Source organism: Tachysurus vachellii, chromosome 14 (assembly GCF_030014155.1).
Source record: "Tachysurus vachellii isolate PV-2020 chromosome 14, HZAU_Pvac_v1, whole genome shotgun sequence".
NCBI lineage: Eukaryota > Metazoa > Chordata > Actinopteri > Siluriformes > Bagridae > Tachysurus > Tachysurus vachellii.
The window spans coordinates 20,827,804-20,839,432 of NC_083473.1; the positions used below are offsets into that span (position 1 = coordinate 20,827,804).

The 11,629-nt window shown below is 39.2% G+C and overlaps 1 protein-coding gene across 3 annotated transcripts; it reads right to left on the minus strand.

Moving 5' to 3' along the window:
* Positions 1 to 657: 657 nt before the first annotated feature.
* prdm11 (PR domain containing 11) lies at positions 658 to 11,499 on the minus strand. Of its 3 annotated transcripts, XM_060886811.1 has the most exons (8): positions 11,326 to 11,498; positions 9,066 to 9,186; positions 8,482 to 8,576; positions 8,079 to 8,341; positions 7,892 to 7,959; positions 7,593 to 7,780; positions 5,820 to 6,401; positions 658 to 5,419 (listed from the first exon to the last, which is right to left on the minus strand). In XM_060886811.1, the coding sequence occupies exons 2-8, from the start codon at positions 9,128 to 9,130 to the stop codon at positions 3,258 to 3,260; spliced, it is 3,423 nt and encodes a 1,140-aa protein (XP_060742794.1). In that variant the 5' UTR covers positions 9,131 to 9,186; positions 11,326 to 11,498; the 3' UTR covers positions 658 to 3,257. The 3 variants fall into 3 exon arrangements, with proteins under 3 accessions (XP_060742794.1, XP_060742796.1, XP_060742795.1); XM_060886813.1 differs by lacking the exon at positions 5,820 to 6,401 and having other exon boundaries at positions 11,326 to 11,499; XM_060886812.1 differs by lacking the exon at positions 11,326 to 11,498 and having other exon boundaries at positions 8,478 to 8,576; positions 9,066 to 9,185.
* Between the last annotated feature and the right edge of the window lie 130 nt (positions 11,500 to 11,629).

Genomic DNA, 11,629 nt, shown 5'->3' on the forward strand with positions numbered 1-11,629 from the left:
TCAATTAATGACCTAACGACCTTAATTTCATTACAATTTGTAAATTAATGAGGTGATTTGGAGGTGATTGATAAGTTCGATGATCAGACAAACAGGATTAGAAGGAGATGTGCCACTGGAATCTGAATTTAATACCAGTAAATCTGAGCTTTCTGCTTTTATTTGAATGAATCCATCAGGGTGGACAGGACAATCAACATGAACATGCTGGACAGAGCAGATAAGAAATGTAGAAATTCATTCCAAACATTTTTAAAAACATGGTGATAAAATAAACTAGAAATATTTCTTTAGTATCATTGCTTTCCTCATTTCCCTCGAGCTCCTTAAACATGCTTTAATTATTTCCTATTTACGCTAAAATTAATTTTTTTCTTTCAACACTTCACTTCAATCTTTCTTCCAGCACAGTTCGAGCACACTGCTCAGAAAATCCACCTTCTCACTGTTTTTCTTTCGCTTGCAAACATCACTCACATGCACAAATATAATCGCATACACGCTGATCTACACGGCTGATACGGATAACGATGACATGCTATTTGTCTCAATGCCAGGGATCGGCCTGCAGCTTGACAGCTGGAATCAAATGAACAAAGAGCATTTCATCGGTGTCTCTTTCATAGCAGGCAAGAAAACCCAGGAGACGAACACGTCTAAAATACAAAACCACTTTATTAAACTGTTATATGTGGAATTATATATCATTAAGCTTGCATTTTGAGTGCACATATATTTATGTATATATATAGCACATAATCTCACATATGCAACTCACTCCTTAAGTTCACATATACTTTATAATTATTTATTTCCAGTGTTACAATGTATTCATGCAAAATCCCAAGTTTGTGATGTATAAAGCTGTGTAAATGATGATAATGCTAATCTGATGACGCGTCTTTGCTGACTTTGGGGGGGAAAAAAAAAAAAAAAAAAAAAAAGTAACATTTTGATTGAAATATCTGAATATGAACCTAAAATCAGAAATGTTTTATTTTTCCCAACAAAACTCTAACAGCATAACGTATGGTATCAATAAAAAAATATTGTGAATACCATAAATGATAGAAATCATATGAAGGTTTTCTAGATTTCTAGAGAAATAGAACAGTTTAAAAAAATAAACATTCTGGTAAATAAGATACATGCAAATGTGCCAACGAGAAAAAGAAAAAGAAAGGGAAGGGTGGAAGGAAGGAAGGAAGGAAGGAGGAAAGGAAGAAAGGAACTAAGGAAGGAAGAAAATATAAATCCCCAACCAAAAATCCCAATCATTCTCCACATGGAAGACGTGTGCTGTGATGTCTGCTGCAGACCATCACGAAGAAAGAAACCCACACTGAACAAATAAAACAAAAAGGTACCAAAATGATCCATTAACTGCACATCTGAGGTAACAGTCTGTACATTCATGAACAAAACAACAAACTAAAAAAAACACACTGCGGTATTATTCTGTAGAAATGCATTACACTATTAAACTGGACCGTAGCTTGAACAGAAATCAAGGAATGATATGGAATTAAATGTTTAAGAACATAAAAAAAAAAAAATCATTAACATGAAAAATATATGTAGAAAAACTGCACAGTTGGAAGTATAAAGGTTGAACATTTAGTTCTGGAAAAATATTTAAATGGTGCAAATGATTTTGCAGTAAAGCTTTCTGCACACAGCATGTGATCTGCATAAATTAGAATGAAAGTGAGAGAACAATAACATGCCAGGTTTTATAGGGCTGTAAAATGCTAGGATTACAAAATAACAATCGAAGATTATCAATAGTTGCATAAAAAAGAAAGAAAGAAAGAAAAAGAAAAAATCATCGAGCTGTGCAGATAACATGCAGATAATATCACTGTATCAAATTTGTCACAAGACAAATTTCAACATCATTTACTGCATAAGGCCAAATTCTCCATATATGTGCCCTTTAACATGTGATATATAAGAGAACACAATTAAAAGTGATTGCAAAGTGTGATAAGATTCGACACACCCATTATTTCAGTAGAAACTTTGGCAATAATGGTTAAGACTTTTTAAAAGCAGCATTGCAAATTCTGTTCATTTCTTTTTGTCTATATAAATGCTAAATAAATCACCTGTAATTATAATTAAAAAAAAAAAAAATCTGATTTCATGATCATGTTTATGTATTTTAAACATTTCTAAATCCATAATATACCTCAATAATGTCCATAAAAGTGTCCTAACTCTTCGGTATTTAGAAACAGACAATAAACATGTGACAATTCATTGCACATTTTAACAATAATAGTTAAAAGAAAAAAAGAAAAAAAAAGTATATTGCAATAAAATATGGGCCAACACATACTCGAGCACAATACCATGTCTCCAGAATCTTTGTTCTTGCCCTATTATAAAAGTCTGTATAATCTGTTTGTTTGGACAGTGAAATTTCCCCCAGACGTAATCTCGCTCACAGAAGATATACAGTCTAAAACAGAAGAAGAAGAGAACATGACAGCAAGAGAAAGTATAAAACATGAGTATAAGGCATGAGCTTCTTGCATATTGCATTCCAAACTGCTTGATGATGGCAATAAACTGCGTCATGCAGAGCTACAACTTTCTAATGCATTATGGCCCACAATTCTTTATAACAGTTCTCTGAAGCAAAAAAAATAAAATAAAATAAAATTCAAAAATGCTATTATCTAGAATTCTTAGTAGCAAGATAGGCTGCAAAATCTCTTTCTATTTAAATGGATAATTAAACAGTATTTAAACATGGCATACTTAAAAGCTTACATAATTCTCATATACTCAAAGTTAAACTATATAGTTTATAGTAGAAAAAAAAACTGATTACTAGGTACACAAACAATTCAGGCATAATTGTGCATATTCAAGCAAATGTTGGACACATTGAAGTTAATAAAGGATAAAATAACAAACAAACATAAAAGTCCACAAAATGGAATTTACTTTTTTTTTTTTATATATATAGATTTCAGCTATTCATTTCATTCAACCTAACGACAAGTGCTTTCTTTTTCTTTGGAACATCAAATCACATAAAATAATTAAACATTCCAGAATAGGTTTAAGTGCCAAAGCCCTGCAAAGGCATTTATATATGAATTGTATGAATAAGGATCGCTAACCAGGCCATTGTAGCAGCAGAGCCAATGTCATTCGTATTGGCCAATCACATAACAGCCCCCGGTCAGCTCACACCCACTGAGATGGCTTTTTTGGAATATTGTTGGCTGAAACGCAAGTTCAACTCAAATAGCAGGGTAAAATTCTGAATTCACATCCATGGAGTGCAGCACAGGTTTTTGTTCAGTGTTGGACAGTCTACTCAACACTTCTGCAGAAAGTGTGTAACTATTTCCTGACTTCTCCTCAAACCAGCTGTCTAGTGGCCTCTTTCCATCAAAATTGGCGATAGGTGGCCCATTAACAGCAGACATGAGCAAGTCGTTCATCTGTTCCAGAGTCAGTCTGGAGTGGTTGTTCCTTCTTACTTTGTGTAAAGCCTCTCGTCCTTTGTCACAGCAGACAGTTGATGTTGGCAAGACCCTCAACAACTGCAGGATTTGGTTGAGCATGGGATAGCGCTGCTTATATTTGCAGATGTGACTCATCAGTTCCTTAAAGCCATTCATGCTAAAGTAGTCAGCTTTGAGATCCCTCCATTCTCTTATCAGGCTTCCACGTAAATCCACTCGGTCATGTGACAGCTCACGACATGGCAAAGGAATTGTCTCCAGATGGTCAAAGATGAGGAGGATCTCTTCATCTCCATAGGTTTGGAGATCATCCCTATTGTGTGGCCATGAGGACAGGTCAAGCACCTTGCAAGCTTGCACAACAGAATGGCTGTGCTGATCAATGCGCTGGGCAAGAATTCCCTGGGTCTTTTGGCAGATTTTCTCCCGGATGGACTGGAACTTGGATTCGGCCACCCGCAGGTTCTTGAGGTCCACTCCGTTAAAGCTCTCACGAAAGTTGTCCTCAAACTCTTGCAGGTACTCCCCTGGCGAATCGATTAGCTGTCCAATCTCATGAATGGCTTCCACAATCTTGGCATCTACTTGAGAAACTAGAAGATATTCTCCCTGAAAGTTGAAGGCAAGGCGTGACAGTATAGCGATAATATCCAAAAGGAAATAGATAAGCTTCACAGACTGGTAATCCATAAGAAACTGCAGAAGAGAAAGAGCAATGGCGGCTGCGTCTGCCCTCTGGGTCTGACTGCTGATGTTTTTTAGATGGGTCACCACTTCGAGATAGTCCTTTATGAGAGCATTTAGGACATTTGGCTCACCTATGATCCACCGAACTGCTCTTATATCCCCAAGAAACTCTGTCTCCTCAGACAGAGTCGGTGCTGTTGACCTCAGTTCCGTCATCATACGAGGGGAGTATCGATAGAAGCTCAACAAATGCTTCAAGTTGTTCTCCAAGTCATCTAAACAAGAGAGCTCCTTCCCACAGATGGAATCCAGTATCTCTAGATGGGGACGATGAATCATGACCGGCAGGCACAATACAAACGGAAAAATCTTCCTTATGGCTACATAGAGGTTTGCCCGAAGGGTAGAAGAGATGTTGGAACCATCGACTCCGAGGCCAACCATGAGCATGTCCTGCAGAGGCAGACCTAGGACACCAAAGGCACGGTCAATAGCTTGAAGGTATCCATCTACGCTGCTACCACTCAGGCTCTGTAAGGAGAGAAATTCAGTAGCAGGTGGACCCTCTGTGGTGATGAACTGCACATAAACCGCAACTGTGTCTGCTAGCAAATCGTCATTCTGGCCATCCATGATTACGCCAAGGAAAGGTGAAAGACGGATCTTCTCTACCAAGTCCTCTTTAAACGCTCGTGAAATGTGGTGAATAAGAATCTGGCAGTCGCTCTCGTTCATGTACTGATCTACTACCTTAAGTTCACACTTTTTCAACAGCTCTGCTATAGGTCGGATGTCAGAATACGGTCGTCCTTCAACTGCAAGGTGGTAAGCGGCATTGAACAGTATCATCATGTTCCGACACATCTCTTCGGTCTTCTCGGGATGCATGCGTAGCTTGTACAACTGCAGACACTTCTTGTGGAGATTGCTCTGGCTATGAAGCTTGATGGTGTGGATTTTGAATTGCTTGGAGCCAATAATGAAAGCAGAAGTCCTTGATGACTGTACGGTGTACTGCCGGCACACGTGGCACCACATCTCGTTCAGTGTCGGAGAATAACGCAGGAACCAGAATTTCTTTAGCCACTCTTGTTTAAAGCGTCGGATTCGTCGACCTGGGCTAACAGACAGTTTGGAGGAGTCGTCAGCAGCTACTATCATGTCAGCCGTTATGGATTCATCTGCAGAGTCAACATCCTGGTCATCCTCTTCTATTCCAGCTGGAACGGGCGTCATAGCCTCTACCACTGCAAGAGAACAGAAATGCAGAAATAAAATAAAAACGTTTCAGAAACCTCAAATTGAACCTATTTTAATGCTATGCTTCTCTTCTCTTCTCTTAGGGATTCTGAATTTAGAACACAAAATGGTGAAACAGGGAAGTTAGACGGTAACATTGCTAATCTTAGCATTTCAAATCCACAAAATGACTTGCCATTAATAGCTGATAATCACAGAGCAAACAAAAAGACAATGGTTTTAAAAAAAATTTAATAAATCTAATAATTTTTACAGTGATATAGAATAGACAACAATTTTATGCAAGAACAAGCTCAGCATATAAATCTCGTATAAGTAATGTACCAGCAGTGATCCAATGCAGTTGCACAATTCCACTGCAGACTTGTCGCCCGTGTGTAAACCTACCTCTCAGGTCATCGCTTGGCAAGGATTCGCACGGAGGTAAGCCCAATGTCTCGGCCTGCTCTTGCTGTTTAAAAAGAAGAAGCTCAGCTTCCAGTTCACGTATACGTCTCTTCAGTCTAACACAATTTGGGCAAAAAGACGTAGATGGGGCTTCACTAATCACAGTGGACTCCTCCTGTGCATCTTCTACTTTGACATATCTTTCAAGACCGCTTTCTAGCTGCTTCACCGGCACAAGTTCACAGCCTACAAGAGGCACTTTTCTCTCAGTCTGCCCCATGATTGTCTCCACTACGTTTGGTGAAAATGAACCGGATTGGCTGAGGACATTGCTGACTTGCGCTCTTGGTCTTGATAATGACAGAGTGCTGTTTAGTGGATTGTCCTGGTTTTGGCTTGCTTCCAGCGATGCTTCTACAACATCTTTGAATATGAGATCGATTTTTTTCTTCTTCACTTGAGGCTGGTTATCTGCCTCATCGCTCCCATGCTTTATGAGGGTTCTCCTTCCATGTAAAGCCGAGCGTAGAAGTGGGCCTTTAGCTTCCTCTTGGTGTTGAGTGATGTCTTCTGAATTCAGCGCTGAAAATAAACACCACAAAGTTCAGAATAGGTAAGGGTCATTTGGTTACATGAAACTTTATCAGACGATAGGGATGAACAAAACTTACCTCTCCATCGTTGCAGATAAACAGCCAGGAACGTTTCCTCTGGGATATATTGCTCTTAACTATGACAGTATGTTTTCCTATGACGCCTCTAAAGATCGATAGAACTCGATGGTACAAAGTAAACTCTGTAACAGGCTTAATTTAATCATTAAGAAAGTGTACATCAAACCTTGTAATTAAAATATCCTAAATTGTATTGTATACAATGTAGACCCAGTCTAGTGCATTTAGTGTATAGAAGATGACTTCTATACAAATATTTATTTGGATACGCTCCCTTCAAATGCGTTAATTACTATTTTGTATTATGTATGTGGCACAGTAACTGCAGGATGAATTACTGCCTTACAGCTCAATCCTGAGCTCGGTTGACTGTCTGTGTGATGTTTGGCATCTTCTCCCCTGTCTGTGTTGGTTCATCCAGGTTCTCTGGCTTCCTCCAACCACCTAAAAACATGCCTTAAACTAAATTGCTGCTCGGTGTGAATGTGTGCACTGGCACCTCATCTAAAGAGAAGGTAAGGAAGAACTGCTACTGAAAAGCAGAGACACATTTCCATCAGCACTTTTCAACTATTTTAAGACAGAGAGGCGGCTAAAGGAATATGAAAGTAAGCAGAGTATATCTTTAATATGGTCGTCATAGTAACCCGGTCTCAACCCAACTGAACTGATTTTGGACCATTGTTCTAGTCATCTCAACCCTCACCACCACCACCACCACCACCACCACCTTCATCAAAATTCCACTTAAAGCAATATTTTTTAAAAGAATGTTGCTTATCTATACAGAACAGTTTTAGAAACTTCTAGAGAATCTAGAAAAGCTGTTCAGGTAGCTTATGATCAACTAAAAGTTTTGTTTTTCCGTTCATTTGTCACAAATGTTGTTGTTTTGCGCTTTTTTGCTGGATTTAATTAAGAGAGTGGACATATACAAACTAACGAATAGATTTTCTTTTCAAAATGTTACATTTACTTTCAAATATTTACTTGTTGACGGTTTGTTTCAAGTCCACTTAGTAGTGCGCATCATGTCTATGGTGTTTCACTCCATGTTGACAAGAAGTAGTTTTACCAGGGACAGCTGGAGATGTCTCACCTGTGTCCGGTTTGCGGTTGGTACTGTCCAGGGACGTACTCTGTAGACGTTTTGCGTACTCATCGCTGTACCACACACGAAGCTTCTCCCCGACCGCCAGTCTTCGACACACACGAAAGTAAATATGCTCACCATGTTGGATCGCACTCAAGTTTCTCTCACCCTTCGCAGAAGACATCCGGATGTATCTAATAAAAAATAAATAAATAAAATCAAACAAAAATGAAAGAACAGAAGTGATGAAAAATATTATGTGAGGACACATATATGAATTTGTCAAATGTGGCTAGAGAGTTTACCTCATCCAGTTTGCTATGGTCTCGTCACTGCCATCAATAGTTCTGTAGGTGTTGTCCTCATAAAAAATCTAAAAAAAAAAGCCGAACCAGAGTTTAACATGATTTAAAGATTCAGACTAAAAGTTATGATCAAATGATGAAGATATTAAACAAAAAAACAAAAAACAAACCACAAAATCCATCGTACCATCCACGAGTACGTTCCTGACGGTTTATCATGGGCTCCTATGAGTTGGCCTTGATAGGGGCCGAACAGAGCTCCCTTTGGGATATTCTTATCCACGCAGCACACATCCACATCGTGGCCTTTTCTTACAATCTGAATCCCCGAAGGCACAGTGAGAGCTGCGTGGTCAGGTACTCCAAGCGCGGTGGGTGTATCAGGCACAAACACAGGCGGACCATGGACAACACATTCCTCCAGGAAATACCCCTTACATTCTTCACAGACTGCATAAACAATAAGTTAGAAAAAACAAACAAAAAGAACATATTGTATCACTGTTATCTGTAAAGACATGTGATTACAATAGCCTGTCTAGAGCAGTTGTAAAATTCATGTTTAAAATGTGTGACAAGTGAATACCTACACCAGCAGTCAACATGATCTTGCCCCACATTTATACAATGCTCATGGTTGACTTTCTTGTCTTTGGGCTCCCCAGAAGAACCTTCAGTGACGGCACTGAAACATATCACGTGCTGCAATGTGTTACATTATCATCACCATTATTTAAACAGACATATAGGCCAGCTGTTTGGCAAGGACATGCTTGTTTTACTACTGTCTATAACATGCCCCATTTAATGTATTAATATCCATTATTAGATTGCAGAGTACTCCCATGTGCAGTTTCTAAAAGTACCACAGCATTTTAAGCATCATATTAGTTAAAAATAAGGAATGTTGATCAATACTTAAGATCATGCCAACTAACAGCAGGTCCAAATTGCACACTATTTACTACATAGTGCACTATTTTAGCACTTAAATTGTAGTCCTGTCTGTTAGCACATTATGGAATATCCGCTGCTCTGAAATCTCACAGAAAACAATACACATGAAGCTAAATGAAGGACTGAACACTAAACTGAGATCTAAACACCATACACAACAATAAAACAAATAAAACAATGTTGGCTTTACGAGAAAAAGATGTTTTAGAACATTTACCCTGTGCTGCATTCTGGCTCAGTTTCCATACATGGCTCAGTGTGAAAGTCGACAGAATCAGTCATGATCGATGCAGGATTGCGGGCCAAACCCTGCCTATCTTCATGCAAACATCTTACAACTGTGAAGAGAACAAAAAAAAAAATTAACACGTTGACATATTTTATTTATTACGGCTAACGTCGCGTCAATTGCATCCCTCTATTATTTGCCTAATCCGATCACGCATATCAGTAACAAGCTGTGGATATTATTTATCTCTTTCTCATAAATTCATTGCATCTGGCTTGTCAGGCCAGTATACAGTTCATTTGTAGTTACATAATGTCTTTATTAATAGATGATTTAACAAAGCAACAGTAATCTGTATGGGAAATTAAATCTAATCTCCACGTCTGAAGTTAGTGTGGAAAAAATAAAAAAAACTCCATGAGAGGTCAGAACATTGTGTCATTTCCCTGAAATGACAAGTACAAAAGTACTTGGTGGAGAATGATAACCTCTAAAGAGCTGTCAAGCATCTGACACTTAACTTATGGAATCTTATTCCATTCTTCTCAGGCTAAACTTTCCATTGCATTGATGATTAATGGCTTCAGAAATGCAACTGCTTTTGTTTAAATCACACCAAAAACAACGTTGAATGTAAGTCTTTAGTAACTTGGAAGTGTGCTTGAAATCATTGTCTTGCTGGAGAGTATCTATCACCAAATTCACCACAGAAGAGATAATATTCCTCCTCAAAATGGCTTGGCATTTCTGTGAATCTATATGCTTTACAGTTATTACAGACACATAAGTCCCAGTCTTCATTGGGTCATCTTGAATGAATTGTTGTCCTGCAGTACTGCACACCAAACATCATACACCGAAAATGTTCTGTATAGCATTCAAGAGTTATTTATACAGCTGCCATACAAGCAAGTTACAAATACACTCTAACATGAGTAAACATGACGGTTCGGGACAGCTTATGGTCTGTTAAGTACAAATAAAGGCTTTAGTCACACCAGGCAATAAAAACTATCCCGTCGGAGAACCGAGGTACGTTGAAATGGCAGTAGGAGGAAAAATACACAGAACTTCTTGGTTATCAATAATTATAATAAATGTGATGATGAAATGTGACATTCAATGATGCATATTTCCCACTTGAATCAAAAACTTTTTGATGCAACATAATTGAATCAAAAAGTCTATTTTCATTTTGACTTTTTCCCCTACATTACCCACAATGCCTTTTGACTGCCTGTTGGAAACCAAAAGGAAAATCTTCTCTGGATAATGAGATTGATGCGTCAGCACTTTAACCTTTTCTTTGTGTTCTCACCTGCGTATCTGTACATCCTGCTCAACAGAAAACGGACCGGTGCTTAACACGGGGTTCACTGCTCACAGATTGTTTGGAAACAGGCAACTTAAACCCTGGGCTATTTAGGGCCCATTCTGGAGGCCTCAGGAATCTGGAGATGTCGAACACAGGAATTTCTAAAATATTCCTCAGGGCCTTACATACTGTACAGTATATTACACGGTACTCTGATGTGTGGTTGGTTTTCTGTGTAGCAGTGACATGAGGGCCAAAAAGCTCTCCTGAATACCTGCTGAGAGAAAACAAAGTGTCTACCAGCTTCCACACCTACAGACCTGTGATCACTGGGAGCTTCATTTCCAGCCTTCTTCACATTATTACTACAACACTATAAATAAATGTTTGAGATTTTGTTAAACTGTTTTTTTGTTGTTGTTCATCAGCTCGGCCTGCGTTTATTTTATTTGAATGCTTTAGAGTTGAGTAAACAAACTTGAGGTGTCCGGTGAAGACTGAGGGGTTATAAACAACACCACGCGCACCTTCGTCCTGACTGTGTGACAGTGACAGTGGCAGAGGAGTCACAGCGCGCGCACCGATGATCTCGAACCTTCGATGAAACGCGATTGGTGGAAAGCCGCGTCACTCACAGTGGCTAGTCAAAGCTGAGAGCAGATGAACATTAGCACCACAAACAAACCTTTACAATCCTCCGCTTGTACACGGACGTCTAAACAAAGCACAGGGAAAACTACCGAGGGCCAAACGTCGAGCTTTTAACACCGTCTAACGGCTGCTGGAGACGTTTCTTCTCGGTTAGAAACTAACGTGAAGGAGTCTCGCGCTGCGAAGGCCACTGGCGACTTGCCTGGTGCTTATGGAAGCCATTGGGCACAGTGTGTGTGTGTGTGTGTGTGTGTGTGTGTGTGTGGCTAGTGCAGGTCTCACCTTGTGCACAAGACGCAGTCCGTCCAGTAGCTCTTCACTTCCCCTCCATCTGCATCAGCCACGACGACCAGCAGAGAATTAAACTCGTCTCGGGCAAAGAGCAAAACTTTCAGCTCCTCACATCTTTTCTACCGAGTCAGCTGCTTCTTGCAGCTTTGACCACCATCTTTTTTTTTTCTTTTCTTTTTTTTTTTTATTACAGGAAATGACATGGAAAAACGGAAGAAAGCTGCGTTTATGTGGAGGAGCGTGTAGAAAAAAAAAAGTTCTCACGTCCTGGAGCGATTCATTCCCATCATGCGTG

What these genes read in the sequence shown, in the direction of transcription:
- prdm11 (XM_060886811.1), bottom strand. Translation starts at nt 9,130, where the DNA reads ATGACTGATTCTGTCGACTTTCACACTGAGCCATGTATGGAAACTGAG. An exon ending in AGATCATGTTGACTGCTGGT is followed by an intron (nt 8,342 to 8,481) that starts GTAGGTATTCAC and finishes TTGTTTATGCAG; the next exon opens with TCTGTGAAGAATGTAAGGGG. An exon ending in GCCAAGCGATGACCTGAGAG is followed by an intron (nt 5,420 to 5,819) that starts GTAGGTTTACAC and finishes GTTCTCTTGCAG; the next exon opens with TGGTAGAGGCTATGACGCCC.